This window comes from Struthio camelus, chromosome 1 (assembly GCF_040807025.1).
Source record: "Struthio camelus isolate bStrCam1 chromosome 1, bStrCam1.hap1, whole genome shotgun sequence".
Lineage (NCBI taxonomy): Eukaryota > Metazoa > Chordata > Aves > Struthioniformes > Struthionidae > Struthio > Struthio camelus.
Window position 1 is genome coordinate 199,817,114 of NC_090942.1, and position 24,449 is coordinate 199,841,562.

At 43.3% G+C, this 24,449-nt stretch overlaps 1 protein-coding gene across 15 annotated transcripts in view; it reads left to right on the plus strand.

The window, feature by feature from the left end:
* SLC7A1 (solute carrier family 7 member 1) overlaps positions 1-24,449 on the plus strand; it is a 54,225-nt gene that overhangs the window by 11,012 nt on the left and 18,764 nt on the right. For 13 of the 15 annotated variants that reach the window (XM_068930143.1, XM_068930151.1, XM_068930154.1 and 10 more), the window contains 4 exons: positions 14,220-14,603; positions 19,231-19,389; positions 21,784-21,958; positions 24,292-24,416. In XM_068930143.1, the coding sequence (XP_068786244.1) occupies positions 14,234-14,603; positions 19,231-19,389; positions 21,784-21,958; positions 24,292-24,416 (829 nt within the window). In that variant the 5' untranslated portion in view covers positions 14,220-14,233. Of the gene's footprint in view, positions 1-9,344; positions 9,367-13,532; positions 13,762-14,219; positions 14,604-19,230; positions 19,390-21,783; positions 21,959-24,291; positions 24,417-24,449 lie in introns of those variants that run through there. The other 2 variants (XM_068930142.1, XM_009686511.2) reach the window with 2 other exon arrangements.

Consider the following 24,449-nt stretch of genomic DNA (forward strand, 5'->3'; position numbering starts at 1 on the left):
CCCTGACAAATACTGCTGATGCTGCTGTGGGCACATCCTGTGTTCCTGGCAGCCAAGCTCACGGCTGCCCTGGCCAGCTCATTTCCCATCCCAGTAAAGTGGTCCCTGGTGAGATAAGTGTCATAAGCTGACGGGAGAGTCTTCATTATCTGTTGGGGAATTAGGATATCACCATATTTCACATACGTTGGGTGTGTGGCTACACCATTGGCGTCCAGCATCCGCCTTTCTGCAGTGTGGAGGGCATGTTTGCAGCTGTTACCCCTGCCGCGCTAGAGACAAGACGATGGGGAGCAGCCTGCCAGCTTTGTGTCAGTCCCAGTACCCAGTGTCTTGGGGAACCAAGGGAGCTGCTCCTCTGTCTGGCTTTAAACTGTCCAGGTGTCCCTATTTAGTGCTCTGTCCTGCGAGTGCTATGCTGCAGTCCTTGTGATGTTCCTGGATGGCCGAGGCACTGGTGGCCGCTGGTGGCCCTCAGAACGTGCGGGCTTGGCCCCCTTGTGCTCTGAGGGACCCAGATCGGTGGGGGGGTGTCAGGAGTGGGGAAAATACAAATTCGATCAGATGGCAGCATTCAGTCTTTGCCTTTAATTACAAGCTGAGCAGATCTGGTGTGTGTTAGGTAGGGCATCATCTTCCAGGGGAATGTCATCTTGAAGAACTCTCCGATGGGGATTATTTGTCCATTAGAGAGGGTGTCAAGACCGACCCTTGAAACTGCGGATGCACACCAGCATTTGCATCCGCTTGGCTGTAGGAGAGGAGGCAACCGCCCAAACCAGCTGAGAGGTGTATGGAGTTCTTGTTTATGCTTGCAAAGACTGTGCGTGGAGCTTGTAAGGAGTTGTTCCCTCCCCAGCCCTTGAATTATGAATGGAATGTAGGAATACTGGGTCTAAAGGCAAACGTTTTAGCTCATTTCACAGCAGGCTTCTTTTTGGATGGTGTAAATTATATTTGCGGGAATGCTTTAATCTTAGTTCCACAGTTGTAGAAATATCCTTGGAAGGTTGTAATATGTTTTGGAGTGCAGCTGACTTGCTTAATGAGAAATTAACTTCACTTTACTCAGAAAAAAGGAATTTTTCTTAATTCTTCCCTTACGTCCAGTCACTAGCAAACAACCGAAGAAAGGTATAGAACTGGCAGATCTAACTCAGAGGTGTGTGTGTGTGTGTGTAGAAGGCCCTTGAGACTGACCTGCAAATCAGTGGAAAAATTCCTAATTTAATGAAAACCTTTTCTGATTAATATATTTAGAGTGCACGAACCCTAAGGAGTGCCGTAGGTTTTTTGGTATACCTTGACATTTGCAGACAGAGATACTCAAGGATAGCAAAATCTTTCTCAAAAGCATAGAGTCTTCTTGGTAGGATGCACAGAGACCCCAGTGAGTCTGCTGTGTGCAATATTTGCTTCTTTTCCTCCCCTGAATTAATAAGTATTTGATGAAAGCTAAGTTCTCTTTCTTGTGCCTGGTATGAGTAGCATGGTACAGGCATTTCTATGGAGATGGAAAAAGGGATAAAAAGCTTTGTCCTAAATGTTACAGAGCACCAGCGGAGCCACCTCCTGTACATTGAGATGTAGAAGTGAGCACTACGTACACAGGAATTTATTAAGTCTATCTGTTGAAGGAGACTTAGGTTGCAGGGGACTCCAAATGTTTGCTGGGGATATAGTTCTCATATTCCCGTCTTTTTTCAGGTTCATGCACGTGTGTGACTTATTTTACACTGACGCTTGTGCAGACTACGTTTTTGCCAGCATGAACAATGCTTCCAAAAAATGTTAGAGAGCATTTTTTCTGAGTAAAATTTTTTCATACACCATCACCTCTTGCACAGAAACGCCTCCCTTGCTTTTTTAGTGAAGGAAATAATTCCTTTGCTTTGGGTCAGAACTCTCTATTTGAATTGAGGGAGTTTTGAGTTCAGACACCAGTGTGATCATAAAGCACATGCTAATGTTAGGAATGTTCCTGTTCGAGAAACAGCTGATCTACAGATACTCTAATCTACAGGGGCGGCCAAACCCTGAAAGTCATTTCTCAGAAGTGGTACGTGGCCAGGTGCTACAGACACACCCCAGGTCAGCGTCCAGCCAGGCCACTGCCAGCCCTGGGCATGGCCCAGGAGGAAGCAGTGCCAGCATGGGCACAAGCAGGTCACCTGCTGGCCTCCTCTGTCTCCTTACCTGTAAGGGAAGTCACCCTCTGCTGATTTATAGCTTTCAGCTACTTTAATCTGCCCCTTGTCCATACCTGGAAATCCCCACTCGTCTGGGTCCTTTCTCCTGAAGCAGTGACAGCGTTTTGGGAAGTCTCTTTCTGACCGTCTCATCTTGATGGGTCCCACCTCAGTCCAGGATGATGCTTACTGTTTTGCATGGACTTTGTGGCTCTTAATCTGTTTGTTTGTTTGTTTCCTTCTCTATTGTTGTAATAACATACCCACTTCTGTCTCAATCTAACTTGCTTCCTTATCTCCGTAATGAACATTTCCCACTTCTTCCAAGGACTATTGTCTAAAGGCCATAACTGAAACATGCTGACTGACACGGCCAGATGTTTCATTGAAGTAAAGCTTTGTCTTCATTTTATCTGGATTTAAGAAGACAGAAGCTCACTTACTTAACATTGTTTCCCAGAACATAATTTTATTCTGCTCGATATCAAGTCTGAATCCCTGGCAGCGTACAGGCAGTATGTCATTTAGGGCAGATCCCTGGCAATCTATCTCAGGCTTGCATCTGGCAAGTCTAATTATCAGTGGAGATCCCCTCAGGTTTTATGACAAATTGAGGGAGTTAAATCAAGCAATTTTCTTGCAAAATGTAATTTGAAGCCATGCTGAGGAACTGTTTGAGACTGAGTAGGGCTGGGGGGAGATTTTTCAGTTAAACGTTTTCTTCATCAGAAAATTGTGATTCATGTAATTAGCGAGGTGTGAGGCCCTTTTCCAGCTAGTTAGGAAGTCATCTCCTTAACTTTTTGACCCCTGAAGAACTATGGACAGCAAATGCAGCACTGTTGAGTGCTGATTTGAGTTGCCAGAGAATCTTTGTTGGCTGAAGGCTGAGGTATGGGCCAAAAGGTTTCAGAGCACTGAAGGTATCTTTCACAAGGTGTACTTGTGAATCCCACCTGGAGAGTTTCCCATCCCTTGTCCTCTGCCTTGGTTGCTGGCTCCAGCCACTTACCACCCCTTCACTGTGTTCAGCTCTCCTTGAGGCTGTACTAAAAATCAAATCAATGAAGGGGTCAGAGTTAAAAAACAGCAAAAAGCCCCACTTTTTTGTATGGGGATATAAATAATCGGGTTTGTTTCAGTGATCCAGTTTGCAGCACAGTTCCCCAAGTGGTTATATGGGTACAGCTGCAGATGTGACACAGGGGTAGCACTATGTCAGTGCAAGGTTTAACCTGGCTTTGCTGCCAAAGCAAACTTATTATCCTGCTGCCCTTGAGTCTTCCTTGCTCTGATGCAGGATACTGCATATCCAGTTTATACCTAAGAGCAATATCTCTAACTTGTTCTTAAAAATCTTGGATGGTGGAGATTTGCATTTTTCTTGTATCCTGTCCCAGTGTTTCATTGTTTCTGAAGTTAGAAACTGATTGTAATGTTAGATTTTCTCCATTGCACATTACGCCTGATTCTAATTTCTGTATTTGTACAGTAGACATGGAGAAGAATTAAACTCTGTCTAGCCTTTTACCTGTGGAATGACTTACTGTGTGCCACCTTTGGTATTAATAACAGCTGAAACTTTGTGGAGATAAGGAGACTCCAATGAGCTTTTATTTTGGAAGTTTTGAAGTTTGAATTCTGTGAGCTTGAAGGATTCCCTTCAGGGCAGAAATCACTATTCATTTCAAGCTTCAAACTGTATTTTAATTTATAATACTGAATAATCCGAATCAAGTTTTCTCCAGATATTGAAACAAAATATTGAAATTTGTCTGTTTTGAAATTTAGGGGGGATTTCTTGCTCATGAATATTATAGAATTTTGACTTTTTATCTGGATTTGGAAACAGAATAATCTTGGCCGTCTCAAAAATTCTCACGGGATGGGAAAGGAATTTCTCATCTTGTTCCAGACAGTAGACATGGCAGTTGAGAAAACAGGCAGGTAAACTGCAGTGCCCCTTAGAGTGTATTCTCTGCTGGCAATACTGGAGCAGCAGCAAGTTCTTGACTTTTAGTGGGACTTGATGTTTCCCTTTCAGTAAGTAGATGATTACTTGTAAGTGGATGGTGTAGCAATTAGAGAGCAGAATATCTCGCCGTTCTTTTTCCAGTGGAAGAAATTCTTCAGGGCTCTGGACCGCCTGGAGAACAGCAGGAGACACTGCCTCTGAACAGTCCCTAATGTTCAAGAGCTTCATCTACAGACGCCTGCACAATCCCCAGCCACATATGGCAGAGGGCTGGTTCCTAAGCAACACATTTCTCATGCCATTAAAGCAGCTGCGTTCAAAAGAGGACAGTAAAATGGTCCCCTTTTTATGGGCCATTCATCTTTAAGCAGGTGATTAGGGTTGTGTTTCTGTGGACAGTGCACGCCCACTTTGGCGTGTGTGTGCCGTTATCTCTGTTTAGTGGGTAGTTTATATTTAACTGGGCACTTTGTTCTTTTGAGTAGGAAGTGCCTTACTAGTGACTGATCCTGTTTTTTAATAGAATTGGCAAAGAGTATAACATTTAGCACCTCTCTATATATTCCTATGATCTACATTTCTGTAATATATATTGATATATATGCATATAAATGCATACATGTAAAAATATTAAATCAAATTACATGAATCAGGAATAGAACAATTTAGCAGCACATGGACAAGACTTACCTTGCCTGGTCGAAATATTTAAGCAGGATAGCCTCCTTTTACACACAGTGAAATCAATGCAAAGATTTGCGGTTGCTTCAGTGGCTTCTGGCTTAGGCTTTTAGCCATTGCTGCTGCCAGGTTGCCATATCTTCCAGCTTCACGTAAGGACAATGCATAGTCACGCCTATATTTTCGTTAGCTGTGAAGCCTTTTCTCTGTTGGCAGGCGTCTGAAAGTTGCTGTGACCACAGCTTCTGAGTCAGTTCTCTGCACTTGTCCCAGGGCCGTCCTCTCTAAGCTGCTGTCCTTCTCAGCCCAGCCAGTCAGAGATGCTTGCAGCAGGCTTCGGAGATGCCAGCAGACAAATGTTTGAATCCAGTGCTCCTTCCTTTTCTTCTTTTTCTGAAGGCCTCAAGACAGTTTCTTAGTTTAAGTGTCCATGGGGAAAGCTAAGCACCTGCTATAGCCGTCTTGTCTCTGCCCTGTCAGTTGTTGCAGAGTAACTTAGTAAAACACTGGTAGATTTTTCCACAGCAAGACATTTTGGAAGGATGTATCTGACACACTTCCTGCTTTATACTATAGTGCAGGAAAGTGTTTTGGATCGCACCAGAGGCTGACATGTCTCAGTGACTGCTGACTTTCATCAGTGTATTTCTGAATGTTGTTTTTCTGAGCAGTGAGTGAATGGCTTGATCTCTTACAACCTAACCTCTTTGCAGCTAGGAGTCTATGGCTAAATCTGACACCCAACAGATGCCTGTAATGCTAATGGAAATAGTAAGAACTTAGGTTTTCCACATCTCCTCCTGCTGAGTAGGACTTCTATGTGAGTGATATTACCTCAGGGATGAAAGTAGCAAAATTGGCCTTTTGGAAAAGGCTTCCAAGTGGATGTTTTACCTGTTTATTGACCGAAAAGTTGATGCCATTATTGCCTGCTTGTTGAGGAAACTCACCTGTGTTTAAAATAAAAATAGAGGGCCAAACCCATTCTGCATTGTTTGCCAAACGTATCAGCATGGCATAAGCACAAGCTGCTTGTTCTCCTGCAGATTAGTAGCGGTGACGTTATGGCTGTGTGGAGGAGACATTTGTTTAAGACGGTAAGGATGCTGTGGAGGATTAAGGCTGCCCATGAGATCTCACTTTGGTGTGAGAAAGGTGTACCAACAGCAGTTAGCTTTTCCTTGTGTTTCAAAATGAATCTGAGCACATGTGGGGCAACCCATATAGGATATTCTGTTTTTGCTTCCTCCGATGAGGTATTTGAGGAGTTCATTATACATGCAGCAGGATTAGGTTTGGTTTTTCTTTTTTGCTTAGGAGAAAAATCCTTGTTCTACGTAATCCGCTTTAATTTTACGCTCTTCTGCAAATTGGAGTTGGCTCCTGAGAGGAAAATTCTCAAGAGCAGCAAGGCCTTGAAATAGATAAGCAGTGGTTTCCAGAAGTTGAAACAAATTGTAATTGTTTAGGAAGAGATAGCACTGCTTATGTAAAATGGTGCCATGTCAGCTTATTTTTACACATGGTGTTTTATGTTTAGCTGGACAGATGTTTGTTATGGTTTCCTTTTTGCTGTTAACCAGATGCAAGATTGCTTATTTTCTTATGGGATTGTTTTGAAGAATGTCCCCTTTTAAAATGTTGTTAATGGGGAAGGAAATCTATAAACCTGATATAATAGGTATGTTAACTACTAGATAAGAGGAGGAAGAATATCTTATTTTATTTAAAAAAACAATACAATCAATGCACAAGAATTTGGCCACAGAACAAAAGTAACAAACACAAAATGCATTGTAAATAATAGACAAGGACGATTAGGAATTCTGGCCCTATTGAAGTCGGCAGGAGCTTTGCCATTGACTTCAGCAGGACAGGATTTCACCCAAGGATGTGACCTCTGCCTCAGGATCCACCCTGTTAGGTTATCTAGGTGTGTCATTGTTTCCCTGCGGACTCGAAGCTGCGTGTGGCCGAGTTCCTTCGGCCCCTGCTGAAGTCCAAAGTGCTCAGTGCCTTGAGTTGAAGCTGCTTCCAACCCAAGTCTGAACAGCTGGGACTCGGGGCTTGCGACTCGGTGCTTTTCGTGGGCCACAGCCCCACGAGCTGTGCATCTGTATTTCCCAGTGTCACTGGAGCAAACGTGACAAGCAGGAGCTGATGCCAGCTGTAGAAAGAAATCAGGCCAGGCCCTGGTGTCCAGTGATGATTCTGAGGGGTGAGAAGATAAGGATGAGGGTTATTAAAAAGTTCTCAGTGTTGCTTCAGTCCTACAGGTTTTGGTCCCTGCCATTGGCAGGAGTAGAATGACTGCTGCCCTGCATTGCAGAGCTTGTCCCAGGTGCTGTCCTGGTAGGAGATGAGATGGGCATGGCGATGTCCAGCCACGCTCCCTGCAGTGCAGCCAAGAAAGAGGTTCCCCAGGGAGCAGAGGGGCTTCTCTCTGCCTTTCAGGTGCTCGTGCCCAGGATCACAGTAATCTTCTCTAGGCTTTTTACCCCTGAGCACTGTCAAGCAGCTAAAGCAGAGGGGAGAGTCAGGTATTTACATGTGTGTGCAGAACAAAGCTAATTTCAGTTCATTCAGATCATCTTTCCGTAACTGTGACTATCGTTGAAGGTGGTTATGTACCACTTGATAACATTTCTAGAGTAATTTGTATTGTTTTACATGTATAGGACTGCATTATTTCACAACAGCACTGACCATAAATTAGAAGAAGGGACTTAGAGTTTCAAAATGTGGTTGGGAGTGGGAATAAGAGGAACCAGCCTAGAACGTGTTTCCTGACTTCAAAGGCAAGAACAGCTATTTAAGAAAGCGAGATCACAGGCAGATCCAACTTCTAAAGAGAGAAAAATTATAATCTCCACTGAAATCACTCTTTGATGCAGTTGTGAAGATAACAAATGGTATCAGAAAAGAGGTTTTGGACAGAGGTCTGATGGCGGCTGTAGTGTATCCTCTTAATTTGAAAGATTGCTCTGAAAAAAAAATCTCTCTCGTCCTTAGTGAAGGTCACTTTGCTGAGCTACTGTGAGTATAATTGAAAGTGAAAGGTTGATTTGGTACCCTCTGCTTCAAAAGCAACAAAAATGTGTAAGAGATGCTCAGGATGGTAATCGTTCGTCTGTCAGATGAAAGATAATGCTGTGTGTGAGGAGATGCAGAAAATGGCTGCAGTTCAGGTACCCTGCACCCTGCTAACAGTTGCAGGGATTGTAGATGGCATTTTATTCACAGGAGAAATGCATAAACTTTCTAAAGTTTATTGGGGAGAGCGAAGTAAATGTGTACAAGTATCTGAAGGGGGAGTGTCAAGAGGATGAGGCCAGTCTCTTCTCCGTGGTGCCCAGCAACAGGACAAGAGGCAACGGGCAGAAACTGAACCACAGGAAGTTCCATCTGAACCTGAGAAAAAACTTCTTCACTGTGAGGGTGACAGAGCATTGGAACAGGTTGCCCAGAGAGGTAGTGGAGTCTCCTTCCCTGGAGATATTCAAAACCCGTCTGGACGTGATCCTGGGCAATATGCTCTAGAGGAGCCTGCTGGAGCAGGGAGGTTGGACTAGATGATCTCCAGAGGTCCCTTCCAACCTAAACGATTCTGTGAAGTTGATATCTTGATCTTGAGATCAGCCAGAAGACAACTGTCTGCTAGCATGAAGCCCATTTCAGGATATTGGCCTTTATTTCTATGTCTATCATAATTAAATAGTGCCCCCTCTAAACAAATTATCCTTAAAAAGCCATTCTGCTTAATTCTTGATAGCCACAGTACAGCTATAGATAGCTGTAGTTATGCCTGAGAAAGCTCCAATATGAAATTGTTTTGAAATATGTTTCTTGTGGGATACTCTTGAGCTATGTGTAAGATTGAAATGTCACTAGCTTTCCTTTTTCCTTTTTTTTTTCTTAGGAATAAATCCCGTGGCAACAATTCCTATCTCCCCCTGCCCCCTAAACTGGTCAGGCTAGTGTCCTAATCCTCCCCTCCCTGCTGCCAGGGGCTGTTTCTCTCTTACAGAGGTTGTCCCTCCCCAGCCCAGGTCTTGCCCAAAGAGTGATTTATCATGAAGTGTGTGATGAGGGAGGGCAGTCAGGTACCAGATCTGCCTTCATTTGCAGTGCAAAGATAAAACTTCCATTGGTTTGGGACCACAGATTTATCTTCATTTTGCAAGACACTGGGTTTAGTTAAATGTAAATTAAATGGCTACATGGGAAATGGTCTACAAATATTATTAAGCATTGTTTTTGAAGCAGAGGCATTGAGCCATATCCTGAAAGAGACTTACCATCAGCAGCTCCTTGGATCTTAGTGATGGTAAAAGGGGGAGGGAGAGTGGGTCTGAGCAGTAGGGAACCACAATCCACCTTTAACTGGAGGCATTTATTAGAGAAAGATAATGTCAAGCTGCACAGCCTGACTTCCAGCTTTTGCTTTTGTTCACCGCAGAGCACATCCTCCTTGGAGCTTTGTGCAGTGTGTGGAAACAGGTGGTGGGTCGCTTATGTGCTGTAAGTAAATGCATCGTTAGTGCCACCTATCACTTAAAGTTAGCCCCTTTGCTGTTGTGTAGGCATGATAGAAACCTAAGTGTACACTAGCACATTGGTAAGTCAGTGCACACCACAAACATCTTTGTTTTACAAACTACATGGCCCAACCCTACAAGATACCATCCTTCCTCACCTTAGTTTTCTCTGTAAGAAGAATTCACCACGATAAACTTGCTATATTCAGCAATGATGTGAACTCAGAGGTGCAAATCCTGAGTAACACAAAATAATGCATCAGTCGCTGAGGTTTGGGAAGGCCTGATCCTATAGCCTCTGCCTGAAGCCAAGGTGCAAGGTCTCAGGAAAATCTCCTGTGAGGTTGTTTGGTAGCTAATACCAAACCCGATCAGATTTTCAGAGTAAATGAATCACACCCTGGACAAAATGCCAAAGAGTTTCCCCTGCAGAAAATGTGATATGCTCTGTGCCATACTAAATGTGGCTTGTCGTATGGGATCAGACTAAAAATCTGCCTAGCTGAAATCTTGTTTCTGATAGTGGGCCTTTGTGAGGAGCCTGAGAATAGGGCATGAAGAGCGTGATCTCGCTCTGCAGTTGGTAAATGGAGGATTTCCTGAGCTCCATCTAGACCGCTGCGTTCAACAGCTGCCAAAGGACCTGTCTTCCACTGATTTTTTCCTTTTTTAAAGCAGTTTGGTTTTAGTGTCTACAACATGCAGTGACAAAAAATTCTGCCATTTCATTTCTTCGTTATGTGAAAGGCATGCTGCCTTTTGCTTTCCCTAAAGTGAAGTGTGGTATGTGGCAAAACATGCAAACACTGGCCCCAGATGACACAGTGCATAAGGATGCATCCAAGGCAGGAGGCGGGCAGAAGGAAAGGTCTTGGGCAAAACATTTCCATTCTTCCAAACGGCTTTCCTTTCCCACTTCCTGCCCCTCATGATGCTTAGTAATCTGTCGCTCAGATGTAGCTTTCCCAGTGTTTCCCTGTCTTGCTTCAGCTGAGTCTCAGGGTGGTCCTTCCACATCTCCCGAGGGCACTCTGCTGGCCTTTGCAAAGGACCGTGCTGCATCTTCACAGACCATCTGGCTCATCGCTCAGCTTCTCGCCCTGCCAGGCCATGTCCCTTTAGCTGAAGGTGTGGTTGTTTCTCCAGGACCTTGTTGCATGCACGTTCCCTGAGTCTGGCAGATTATTTCCATTTCTGTCTTAATAATAGCCTAAACTGGGACTCGTGTTCATCTGTGTTGCTTCTGCCTCCTGCGTTCAGGCTACTCAATGTTTAAACCTTGCCATAAGTATTAATTTAACAAGAAGTAAACTGGGTTTTGCTGGCACTTTGGATTTCAAATACGGTACAGAAATATGAAGAAATGCCAGAGTTTGGTCCTCAGTCAAACTAGTCTTGACTTTCAGACTAGCTTTGGAAAATAAATCCGTTAACACATTTCCTGTGGGTATCTTGCTCATAGTTGGCTGCAGTTTATGACGGGAATTTTTTCATTTTGTTTTGGTGTTTTTTTTTTCACATCTTCTGTAGCATTTTTTTCTTGGTGCACAGCACTGGAATTTTTCCTGTTTCCTGAAGTTCCAGACTGAATATAAACTGCTACCACTACTATTCAGGGTGGGTGAATTAGCCCCATTGCAGCGGTCTTTCTGAGACCTAGACGTTAGTGGAATCTCTTTATGACTCTAACGGGAGTTAAGCAAAGCGTACGACTCTTGTTGTCTGTCTGTAAAGTAATGAAATTCATTGGGGAGATTTCACTGCAGCGCTCTTGTTCTCTTACCCCAATGTAAAGCTCACAACGGTGCTCTCTTTGCTTTTGGGGAAGTGTGCAGCTGTCCAGCTGAAAGCAGTTCTGGCAGCAACACATATTTGCATAGGATTCAGGTGCATAAGAGACTGTGTGGAAGAACTGACATATGAAAACAGTAGATAAACAGATTTGTGTGTCCTATGAAGGGAGAAAACAGTTTTCCATGTCTGTATGTTTTGGGAATTCCCATGGTTCACCAAAGGATATTTTTCTAAGATTGACCTGACATCTACCTTTCTCTGTTTGTTTGAATCAGTGTCTCTCTCGAATGTAGCTACTGTTTGAGAGCTGTTGGTGGACTAGACAATTTCTAACACAGTGGGACTTCAAAATCCTCAACTTTGTTCTGCAATTATAATTACTTTTCGTAGTAGGAGGGTTAGGCTTAAGGCCAGGGAAAAGAGATTTAAGTCAAGATTTATGACTAGTGTCTTTTAGAAAAGTGAGGAGTTTTTCGATTTTGTAGTTGATGCTGGGGTGGCAAAATTGAAGCATTGAATTTAATTGCTAACTCAATTAATTCAGTTTCTTAGCATGTATTTTTCACTTTTTACAGTGGGTTTTAGCTCGAGGAAATGAAATGCAAAACTCACTTGACCATATTGTAAATTAGATTAAGCAATATTTTTATCTATGTGTTATTCTGTGTATGCTATTGATGTTAATGTGCAATGCATATTACTGTTCCATTATTGATTTACAGGGAGCTATTCATTTGAAAGTGAATGCCTCAGTCCAGCATTGCATCTAGATAAAATAACTTTTCTCCCTTTCCATAATTAATGAAGAAACATTTAAAAGCCCTGCGGCGGAAGTTGGGCTTAATGGTGCAACTCAGAGATCAGGCTGGGGCTCCTTTAAACTCCTGGATGCAGTCTGAGAGATGGAAGCAGCCCTTCATCCTCATAGGCTATGTCTCTGTTAGAAAGTAATGTGGCCCAAAGTAATTTTGCAGAACAGAACAGCTGCGGCTGAGGATCTGATGTCTGCATTACGCATATTTCAGGGAGGTCGTTGGAGTGTATTAGATGCGCCCCTGCAGTGCATCCTCTGGTTTAGTTTCATCCCAAAGGTACCCAGTTTGTGCTCTCCTTGACCACACAGCAATATGAACCTAATCATGCTAAATCAGGACAGTTGGGAGATTTGCTTCTAAATCGCTTCTGCACTCCTGCTCCTGCTGATGTGCTGCACCCTTAAATAGTTGAATAACAGTCCTAAAGTAGTGATTTGGCTTCTCGAGCCAAATTTATTTGTAAAAGCATTGTAGCTTGCTGTCAGTACCAGCACACATCTCTGTTACTTGGGTGTAGATTTTCTGCAGTCTTTGGCTTGAGTACAGCCCTGTGGTGATGCTTAAAGCTTCCTGGTGCTTATCATAAGTGTTGGGCTTCCTCTTCCAGTGACCCATTCAGAATGAAGAAAATGTCATGCTACAACACCCCCACCCTCAATCTTGCCGTAGTTCAATGTATGTTTTTCTGCGTATCTGTCAGAATTAATCTAGCAAGTCCTACAGAAGCATCCTAGCTGTGAGGAGCATCATATTATGCAGCTATCGAGTTCTAAATGTGGATGATGATGCTGAGAATGAAGGTAGGATGGCAGAATACAGCCTTGAAGAAAATGGTTACAACCAGTGAGGAGAAAACTCAGAAGAGAAGGGTCAAGGACAGGCAATCAGAAAGAACCAGGGCATGAAATCAGTGGTGGAGCAGAAAAGCAAAACCTCTGTCAAAACAGAGGTGGTGCCAGTTGACTGGAGAATAGCAAAGAGATAAAGGGGTTTACCTGTGAGAGACTGGCAGATTCATCTGATAGTTGTATTTGATAAGAGATATAGGGAAGGTGGGACACAACTGGAGTTTTTTTTTGCTTCTAAGGAGAAAGGGAAGAATGATAGCTCTTTTTTATCTTGACTTGAATAAAGCTTTTGATACGGTGCCACATAGGAAGTTACTTAAGAAGATTAGGACTAGCAGGAAACTTGAAAGTTGCATAAGGGATTTGCTAGTGAGAAGGCAGGGACTAGAAAAGAAAATAGATGCTTGCAGAGGAAACACCCAGTGAGTGTTTAGTGGTTGGTCTTGGGCTGTTCTTATTGCTTCTTTAGGTGGTTCCTCTTGACACAAAGAGTAGGAGGGTGCTAATGGGATATCCTGCCATTATGTTGCTGCTCATAAGGGTGATTCGGAGTTGAACAATTGCAGAGGGATGGACTGCCCAATTTCTATGGGACATGGATTGCTTAGCTTTGCAAAATGAAGGTTGAGAGGTTATGATTGGTCTCTAAAAGTACACTGGGTTAAGCACCAAAGAGGGGGAAGGCAACTCTTGACGCAAGAACATGTGAATAAACACTACCTACTGCAGCATTTTGGCTGGAGAATAGAAGAGTGTTGGTGGAGCTTTCCAACACTGGAGATAAGGAACTAGCAAGTTTAAGGGAGAGCTTGACAAATTTGTGGAAGGGAAGTTATGCTGGAGTTGCCTATGACAGCTGAGACTAGACTTGACAATGTAAGAAGCAAGAAGTTTCTTCTAAAATTGTACTCATGGATTCAGGTAACACTGTGAAGAGAAGCTCTCTATCTGCTATAGATCTATACATATATGTCTTTTAACTCCTAGCCGAGGAAAACCACTCTGAAATCTGAAAGGCAGGCTGTGCTTTTTTGGCTCGCATGCTTTTATGTAGCCTGTGCGATTGTAAATCTGATTAGTATTCTTTGTGGTACGGGGGTTGTGGTGGAATCCAGTTTGCCCTCCCAGGACTGTACAGCCTGCATAATGTGAATAGGAGTAGGAAGCAGAAAAATGCTTTATTTATTTTCTTTGTTAAATCCCTATGATAAGCCTAGATAAAATGCCAGCAGAGCTGTTTTGCAGTGTAAAAAGGTGGAAAGTAAGTGAGAAGATACTTTTGTTTAAGGGTAACAAAGCTGTAGCGTTATAACTGTGCAGTGATGCTGTTTTGTGGGGTGTGGTTGGTTCAGCTAATGATAGCAGCATCTTTCTTGCAGGCTCAAACAAGAAGATGGGGTGCCAGGGATTTATCAATTTTGGAAACCAACTTCTTCGCCGAAAAAACGTGGATTGTACTCGAGAAGACAGTCGGCTCTCGCGATGCCTCAACACGTTTGACTTGGTGGCTCTGGGTGTAGGCAGCACTTTGGGTGCCGGTGTCTATGTACTGGCTGGAGCTGTGGCACGAGAAGATGCAGGACCCGCCATCGTTATCTCCTTCTTGATTGCTGCCTTGGCTTCTGTGCTGGCTGGACTCTGCTATGGAGAATTTGGTGCTAGAGTACCTAAGACGGGATCAGCTTATCTCTACAGTTATGTGACTGTTGGCGAGCTATGGGCTTTCATTACTGGCTGGAATTTAATTCTTTCCTATGTTATTGGTAAGTATGGTAGGTGCACTGCAAGATCGTAGCTTTAATCCAAAATGGCAGCCTCGTTTGTAATATCAGTCTTGTTGGCACTGTTGTGTTGCTGTTATAAAGCAGAAGCAACATGCTCTCTTGTACCTGCTGAAGATTTCAGGACTTTCTTGCAGGAATACTTTGATGGTGGCTCCTGTCACTCTGTGAGGTGTGTGGTGTATTACAGGCTGAGAGTCTGTACCGAAGCTGGATTTTTACTGCAGCTACTTCTGAACTTACACATTATCCATCAGGCATGCCCCTGGCTGAGAGGCTGCTACATACTAGTCAGGAAACAAAAGTGTTTTCCTTCTGCTAGGGAAGAAGCAGCTGACAGCAGGATGCTTCTACACCACAGCATCTGTACTGCTGGCTGATTAGGGATTAATTTCTGGTGCCTTCAAAACTTGTTTAAATTACCTGGAGATCAGAATTTTTTTGCATGAGTTGTTGCAGATTAGGCTAAGGATGAGCTGCAGGTTCACAGACTCTGAAGGGTCCAGACCAAATCCCTTCTAAGTCCTTGACTGCCACTAAGAGAGGCATTGGATGAAGCTCTGAGCATGCAATGTACAACTCAGCTGATACATTAAAACTAAACCACATTTTGCTAATTAAGGATTCATGAATCCTTGTAAGGCTCCTGTCTCTTCAAGCGTGTTCAGGGCTTGCTGCTTGTCATCGTGCCTATAATTAAGGCTGCAACCAACTTTTCAGTTCAGAGAGAAGACTTACTAGTTAAAATGAAAAACCAATATTCTGCTAAATTATTAGAGAGAGTTATTTTTTTAACGAGATTTTATGGGATGTGCAACTGTTACCCTGCAGATTAGTTCTCATGGTGCTGGGGAGGGGAGGGTAAGATCATATCACTACTGATACAGTGATGGAGCAGCTGCTTGTCTGAGACGGTGCTGGCTCTGTTCTGTGCATCTGAAACTTTTTCCTCCTTTTTTTATTAATAAGAAATGAGAGGAAAAGCCAGAGTCATTTAAACTCACCTCCTTAAGAAATGTGAGTCCAACGATTCTTTTATGAGTCAAGTTCATTGCAGGTAGAGGATAAAAGGTAGTTTTTAACAAACTAAGCATGAAACTTTCCCCAGATTCCCAGAACGGTCTCTGCTTAGGCTGCATGTAGAAAAATTGAACAGATTTCTTAATGGTTTCTCTTCCAAAATGGTAATAATAAATAGTCTTCTCCATGCTGCTCATCTAGTTAGTTACATGGCCTTTCCTGCCATGATACTGGACAACCGAAATGAGTGATGTAGTTGAGGAGAGGCCAAGGTGGCATCCCAAAACCTGATTCTGCAAATGCACAATGAGAAGATTTGCCTGTATAACGTTACACCTACAGGATCTAGGCTGAGTTTGATATTTTTAAGGTTTTTTTCATTCTCTCATAATGAACCACTTTTGAACCGCTGCCTCAGTTGTTACTTTAGAATTGGCTACTTGGTGTATTACAAGGCATAAGGCAGAAAATGTTGTAAAAATTAGATAGGTATTATCCACGAATGTACTGTAACACAACTTTGTTACTCTTACTTCATTCCTGTGACAGCAATGTAGGTTTGCAACTGTCTTCCTCATAATTTGGGAGGAAGGGTGGCTAAGCAGAAAAGCAACTCCCAAGAGGATATGAGCTGTAGCAAGTCTGTTCTTTATCTTATGCAGCCCTTTTCCCCGTGGTTGCCCCTCTTGTGAGCAAGGATAACTCCCACCAGCTTCAGGGGTGTGGAAGGGAAAGATGTGTTGGCAGGTACGTTCTGCAATTCAGAGCTAGGGGATGAGAGGAGGCAGGCTGCCAAATTTGTATTCAGTCAGGCTGCAGAATATCCAGAGCAATGCCACCAAACCAGTCAAGGCAGTGGGAGCTTGCATCTCTAAGGGATCTGGCCAGGTTGGTATTTTCTAACTGAGGATCTGTGACTTCTGTTCAGCCCAGGTAGTATGAAGTATGGTGGGGAAAAAAAGACGTGCTGGGGGCCCAGGGCAGTGGTGGCCCACAGATGAATTGTGGCCTGCAACATGTAGTTAACTGCAGTGAGTTGGCTTGGGGGAGGGTGTAGTAGACCATGCCAGGAGGAAGGGTACGTGCAAGCGTTGTCCATGTAGCATGGGAAACGAACCGACGGCTAGACGGTGGCAGCTTCTTCCCAGCCCCTCTGATAGGGTTCGGGCTTAGCTGGGTTGAGGTGCCTTGGAGCTGGCTGGAAATTGGTATAGGATCTTGGAGACGGGTGACAAGTGAGGGTAGGTGTGTGACTAGTCGGTGGCCATCTAGACTATAAGGAAGCAGGCTTTCAGGATCAAGATGTGGTCTGGACTTTGTTCTGGGTCGATGAAGGTTTGGGGGACTGTGCCAGATTGTTGGGAAACGTTTCAGGAGCAGGAAGCTGGGAGAAGCTGGTAGAACGATGAGTAGTAGCATCCTTGGAGAATATCTCTTGTTAAATGAAGGGGATTCCTGGGGCCTGTGGTCACCTCCTAGCCCACGCCTGTTTGTGTAATGAGCAAGAGCAGGAGGTCTGCACTGGAGCTCATAAGCCCTTCTGAGAGCTGTATGGTGCAGACGGGAGCAGCTTGATTCTGGCAAGGACGGGAGCAGCTTGATTCTGGCAAGGTTGTGATGGTCCAAAGCTAGTAAAACCTTCTGGATACAGGTTGACTGCGTGGCCTAGTGTCTTTGCACAATACTTTCTAGCAGCAATAAAGAAATTACCCAGGTGTCTCCAATGCTCGAAGTGTGTCAGGTTCCCCCCACTCCCTCAAGGATGTTGGGTACAGAGAGTTGAGTAAAAATTGCTGATACTTATGTGGAACTGGCTTCCAAGCAACTGGCATCCAATATAAAGAATACAGGAGCTGGTTGTTCCAGCTCCTAGAACATGAACAGCCAGAACAAAAAAAAACAGAACTAAAGAAATAGCCTCTTTCCTAGAATTGCGCTGAAGTGAGTTGAACAATTTCAGCATGATACACAATAACTTTGGAGTTTTTCAGGGTTAAATGTCTCGCTGTTTGATGGCTTTGCTCTCCTATCTCTTCAGATACATTCACACTACGCACACCTCCATCTCAGCAAACATAACAATGTCCCAAACCTGTGTGGTTGGTGTCTTAACGTTTATACTATCAAAAAGCCAGACTGGCAAGATTAATGTTCCCAATTTTACTGCAGGTAGTGCCGATCCATTGCTGAGGAGGATTTAACTCTGGGTAAGCACAGACATTGTTTAACACAATTGCAGGAACTGGAGTTGGAACCTGAAAACCTGCCCATGTCAGATCCAGGCTCTTTGAGTTCACGCTGGTGAATGTGTCAGGACAAACTGTTCTAGGTGGAAGCGGACCCAGACAAAGTCCTCTAAAGAATTGTTCTGCAAAACAAAACCAAACCAACTCCTATTTTAACCAAGCAATTATGTCCAGTGGTAATTATGCCATGCAATTAGATGCTATTATATGTACTGTGTAAGACATTGATAGGATAATGATAACCACTATAACACAGTAGGAGAGGGAGAAGTAGACTATCTGTTATCCAAACCTGTTTATTTTGCATGGTTCTATCACTCTGTGGTGGTATCTCTTTGTTGTTACTATCTCAGTTCTCTGAAAGGGCTCTCTGGCCTAGATAATGTCCCAGACTTGGTCATGATGAGACCCTGGCTTCAGTCCTCACCCTAGCAGGCTGTGCATGGTTCGTTGTTCCTGATAGAGGAAATAGAGGCTGCGGAGGGGGTAGTCTTAATGCTTATTGCAGGGAGGAGTCACGTTGCTTGCTAGAATTAGCATTAGAGTCCTGCTATATGATAACATATGCTCAGATAATCCAGAAACCACATTTGAGCTAGATGTATCATCATCCCGCTCAGATACGCTAGCACCAGAGTCTGAGCGGACCTACACATTGCCGGAGTGGAGTATTTATATAGTTGAGGTGAGTTTTGCGGTCTAGGCTATGGTGCTCTAGCTTTGCGCTGTCCGAAGCCAAGCTGCCTCATGTAAGATGTCTCTGGCTGGGCTGCAGTAACCCCAGCGTAGACACATACCTAGTGATTTATGCCAGCATGAGAAGAGACTCAGACTTCCCTAGCAGCACAGGTTACAAGGTTTTGAGGAAGTGAAGGCTGCTGGAGGGCGTAAGGAACATATCATTCCAGTCTATAACTTAAGGCAGAGAAGAGGTTTTGGGGAAGCTAAACCTCTGTAAGGAGTTGTTTATCTTGTTGGTTAAGCATGTGTCTGAGTCTTACCACCAGTATTAACATTGAAGCACATGCTAGGCATGCATATAGACTGAGTTCTGAGTTCTCAGGAGGATGAATACTGGAGCATGATGGGAAACTTTGTACTATCCCAGACTGTCGTTCACGTGATCTGGAAGCATGCAGGTCCCAGGCCTGGCTGTACGTAGTGCAATGTAGACAGACTGGATCTGCAGAGGAAAGTCTGCTACTAGTCCCTGAGAAATGAATGCTTTTAGGGCATCTTGCACTTGGAGGCCTGCCATGGCCAAAAGCAGTACAAGGGTGCCCCTCATTTAGAGTGTATGCCAGCCGTGAGAAGTGATCTGCATCATTTCTGTCCTTTTGCAGGAACCTCGAGTGTGGCCAGAGCGTGGAGTGCAACATTTGATGAAATCATAGGACAGCACATTGAAGAATTTTGTAAAAAATACATGACTATGGATGCTCCTGGAGTGCTAGCAAAATACCCAGATATCTTTGCTGTGGTCATAATCATCATCTTAACAGGTAAACCCCTTGGAGGGGTTTGTGAGTCTTGGACCTTCCTCTTCTGTAATTTCATTGTTTGCTTTTGAAATAGGCACAAAGCCCTCATTTATTTTGGGTACCTTATTAAAAGCTCTTTGTTTGCTACAAGTGTTGGATTGACCTATTTAGTTGCCCCAGAGTTAGCACTGGGCCTATACTGTTTACAAACTTTAATAAGAGAGGAGCATTCTAGATATTTTTGTGAGCAAATTTTAAAACCTTTAATCAAATTTCATATAAGGAAGGAAGGAAGGAAAAGGTGACTTGTTACCTTCAATCAGGTATGGAAATTTACTCCTTCCCCTTCTTCCCCAAATCCTGTTGCACAAGAACTGGGCTCTGCTGCTCTGTTTTACTTATTCCCACTTTGATAATCTGCCAGTTTTCAATGCCTTGGGCCTTGAAAAGTGAGAGAAAAAGGATGGCACTCAGTAACAACGTCATGTACTACTTTTTTTTTTAAAGGTCAAATAGGGAAACATGTATGGGCTTCAGTTTGCAGCAGTGAATGCAAGCTGTAAGAGAAATAAATGTGTGGAAGACAATCAGGTCCCTTTTTTTTTTCCTTCTAAAAATATGCCAACGCTTTGGATCAGAATTGGGAAAAAGTTTTGAACATTTGTAAATTTAAAAACCCTTCTGAACGTTTACCTCTATTCCAACTGGATTTTGCAAAACATTGCCAAATTTAAGCAAATTTAAAAAATTATACTCTTCAAGCACCTCTGTGGTTCCCAGAAGGCAGAAGCTACAATTTTTACCAACAATGAGGTTATTCTCACATTTCTACTCTGATCAGGACTGGCATCTCACAGCATGGCCCGTACTCATAAGGACAGCCTTCATAAGCAAGTAGTGCTTTGGCATCTGGGTTTGAATGTGGATTTAGGACTGCATCTAGGACTCTCTAAGTCCTCCGTATTCAAGGCTATATTTGAATATGAGAGAAAATTTTCTTCTTTGTTCATCTACATATAATAGGACTTCCTCTAGTATGAAATCAGAATTTGGTCTTTCAACTCAGATGCTATTTACACAATTTAGGATGCCTCATCTTAGCTCTACTGAACAGTAAAATGGTGCTGATTACTGATGGCTTTATTCTCTCTCCTGGAACAAACTCCCTGGATGTTAATAAAAAAATACAGTCCTTTCTTTTCTACAAAAAGATTCTGAATGAGCAGCTTTACTCCTAAATATGAGCTGTGTAAGTTTATTCCTGCTTGAGCTATCTTGAGTGTCTCATTTCTGCTAGGTGCCTTACATGTTCTCCTGGTCAGGTGCAGTGCTTTATTGTGCTTCCCTTATGTGCAGTGCTTTATTGTGCTTCCCTTATGTTGCTGTCTCAGCCTATTTCCTTGTTCTAAAAGGAGGAGATGTGACTGCACAGGACTCCCCTCTGTCTGTGGAATGCCTTGGAGGAACAGTCCAGGCAACATGTGGTGCTACTCTCCTCCCTTAGGTCTTTGTGATATTTTTTTTAATTTTCTCTCTCAGCCATCTTATTTGATTTGGATTAAAGGTTTTTGAAAACCAGGCGGTGGAGGAGCAAATTTGAATGATCAGTTTGCTGTTCTCAGAAGCTGAGTGATGCCTCAACAAGCTGTTGATTGCCAGTGCCTGCAAATACACTGTTATTCACATGGATATCCTTAAGCCCACAGGCTGAATTCCTCCTCTCACAGAGGTCACTGGCAAAAATCCCACTGATTTAAATGGGAGCAGTATTCCCAAGATGCCACCTTCTTCCATGTCTTAAGCACTGGAAGTAGCTGACCTGCTGGATTTCATTCCTGCTGGCATGGCATTACATTTTCCCCTGCTCCTAAGGAAAGTTTAATGTTTTTTGTAACTTCTGCATTTATTGAAGACTTCTAAGACAAATGTTCCTTGCAGTGCAGACAAAGCCACTTGTAGTGCTTCCTCCAGGGCCCTGAGTTTGCTGGGACTGTGGTCTCTGGATGGAGTTGTGGCTCTGTCTAGACGGCAATGTAGTGCTGTGATGTGACCCGAGCTGAGGCTGAAACTGCTGGAAGCAGCACAGCTGTATTAGCAAAGCACTTTACCTGGGGTAGACGCTAAATGGAAGTGCTATGTAGGAAGATGTGTTAGATCAGGCAGTAGTAGTGTGTGGGCTGGAGCCCGCATCCTCTTTACTGATGAATTAATACTTAACCTACCCTAGCCCTAACCTGGGCTAGTTGGCTTTCTGGGCAAACAAGGTGTATTAACTTGGGCAGAGCACAGTATTAATGCAGCACTACTGTTTTCAGGAAGTGAGCTGTCCTATTTGCAACTGGGTTATGTTTACGGACCTGCCATGCCTGCTGCAAGTGGAGAAATATCTGACTGCACATTTGCCATTTTTCCTAGGGCTTTTAATTTTTGGAGTGAAGGAATCTGCCCTGGTGAACAAAGTGTTTACCTGCATCAACATTCTCGTCCTCGGCTTTGTCATGGTATCAGGCTTTGTGAAAGGATCTATTAAAAACTGGCAGCTGACTGAACAGGACATTTACAACATCAGCCACGGCATTTATGCAGACAAGTAGGTTGGACCTTTTCTTCTCAGCACTAAAATTGATGTGTTTTGAATGGCAAGTTTGTAGGAGGGCTTGCTCCGTGATCCCCTCAAAACTCTTCAGAATATCAGTGAAGGGGATTGTTTCTTTCTTCACCAAAAGCCTTTGGGGACAAGGCAGGTTTCAGTGGGAGTTTGCTGAAAGCAGGATAGGCTGATGAGATGAAACTGAAAGGGGTTATATAGTCTGAACGTGAGTCCTGCTGGATAAGTGAGCATTTCCAGCGTCATGACTAATATGGCATCTAATTAGAGAAAAAAAGAGTTTTTTGTATAACCTGCAACTCAGGGCTGCACCATGCTGGCTGTGGTGTCTATTTTAAACCGTTGCCAAGTATAGCTATGTGTATAGCTATGTAGCTCCTTTGGACACTTGGGCAAGATCTTTGAGGCACCGTTGTACCTTTTGGAGACTTTGTCCTAAATGCTTAGGTAAAATGGAAAGCAGCTTGCAGGTTATTTTAGTGCATTGCAGCAAGCATATCACAAATCCATTTTTAATGACATTTTGTTGCTCGACCAAAGTCCTCTCTTCCTGCACAAGGCCAAAATTGAGGAGCTTAGAAGGGCTGTCAGTGATACAGGGCTGTTAATTTTTGCTTGAGACAGTGCAACACAGACTGTTTGCTCTGGCTTTTACATGTCTCCATGTACCTCTACTCAGTCCTGGCTTGCTATCTAAACCCTTTGTGCTGGCCTGCAAGGAAGTACAGTTTGGCACTAGCTGGACAGATTTACACACATTTCACGGGTCAGTTTAGCTTGGATACGAACAAGCCACTTACTGAGCCTCTCTACACAATTCAGCCTGCTGTGACCTTTTTCCCTGCAAATAAATGACTTCTGTAGGAAAAATCTCCCCTCCTTCCCTAATGCTGTTCCTGTGCAATTAGTAATTAGTACAATACAGTGTAACTGTAGCACTCTTATCTGTAGCACTTGTTATTTTTGTAAAATATATCTAGGGGTTTATTTTACTTTTATCATAATTTCCATAATGGAGTAATCCATGTTTGGATTGTCTCTGCGATTTCTGCAAATAACAGGCAACTTTTCTGCAATAACAAGCTCAGTCTCAACTGAGCTTGTGCAGTCGAGAGTTGAGATACTTCGACCTAATACGACTTGCAGATCTATAATTTACATTTATTTAATTGAATTTTTCTTTTTCTTGAATTTTGGGTGACCAAAGTTGCTTAAACTGAAAGGTATTTTATGCACATGTGACTCAAAACAGGCATATGATCCAGAGTGCACTGAAATCAGTAGGAGCTTGCCTATTAATGTTATTGAACTTTGGATCAAGCCCAGCAAGGCATTTGCCTGCCTTATTAATAGATTAAGTTAATGAGATTACATAGTATTTTGCAGTTCTGCCTGCACACACAAATGGGATGTATTTTTGTCATGTTTGGATGAGTAGTAATGTCATGTTTTGAAATGTGAGAGTATATTGTTTTTTCCTGACATTCAGGACTCCCCTGCCCCCATATTTCTGATCCTCGGTACTCAAGGGAAAGATTTTTCCTGCTTATCACTGTCTACGCATGATGCTTTTCTATCTGTTGTCCTTGCTGCCACCATTTTTTCTTTCTGGAGATAAGCATTCGCTATTTCATGAGCTTAGTGTTAACGCTGTGCTTTAGGTACGATCCGAGCATGTTTAAGAGATTGCGCTGCTACCAGGGATGCAGGCTCCTCTCTTCCATCGTGGTCACAGGCAAGGTTAGGATAGGAACTTGGCACAGAGAATTTTTGAAGTTCAGAATTCAGGATTGGGTGTGTTTTAGGCATTCACAGCATCCTGCAGTGATCTCTGATGTGCATTCACGTACACTTTACCTGAGTCCATTTTAGGTAAAAGGAGATGGTTTAAGTCTCTCTGTCTTCATTTTTCAGAATTGCCTGTTGTGCTTTTTCAGAAGCTTTGTGACAAGGAATGTGTATAAATGTGTACATATGCACGTACATGGTAATATTAGGAGAGGAACTTTAATCTTTGTTATTTTCTCCTTGTCTTAGCCAAGACATTTTTATCCTGAAAAAAGTGATGCGGAATGGGAATAAACCATGAACTTTGAACCTTTTTTTTAAGTGCACTCCCCAGGCTGTTGTAGGCAAGTCCAAATTTCAGTAATGGGTAAGGCTTAGCGTTTTGCCTGATGTTTGTCTGCTGGCTGTGTGAAAAGGAGAACACATTCCTCTGAACTCCAGCTTTGAATTTTGCTGTGAGCTGCGTGAATAGTCTTGTTGTTCCCACCTAGACAATATGTCTTCTAACCATGTGCCATGCCTTTTAGTCAAACCCAGGGAGAAATGCTTTATGGTGTTGGAGGGTTTATGCCCTATGGATTGAATGGAGTCCTCTCAGGGGCAGCCACATGTTTTTATGCTTTCGTGGGATTTGACTGTATTGCCACCACAGGTAAGAGGAAAGACATCTTCATTCCTGTTATGA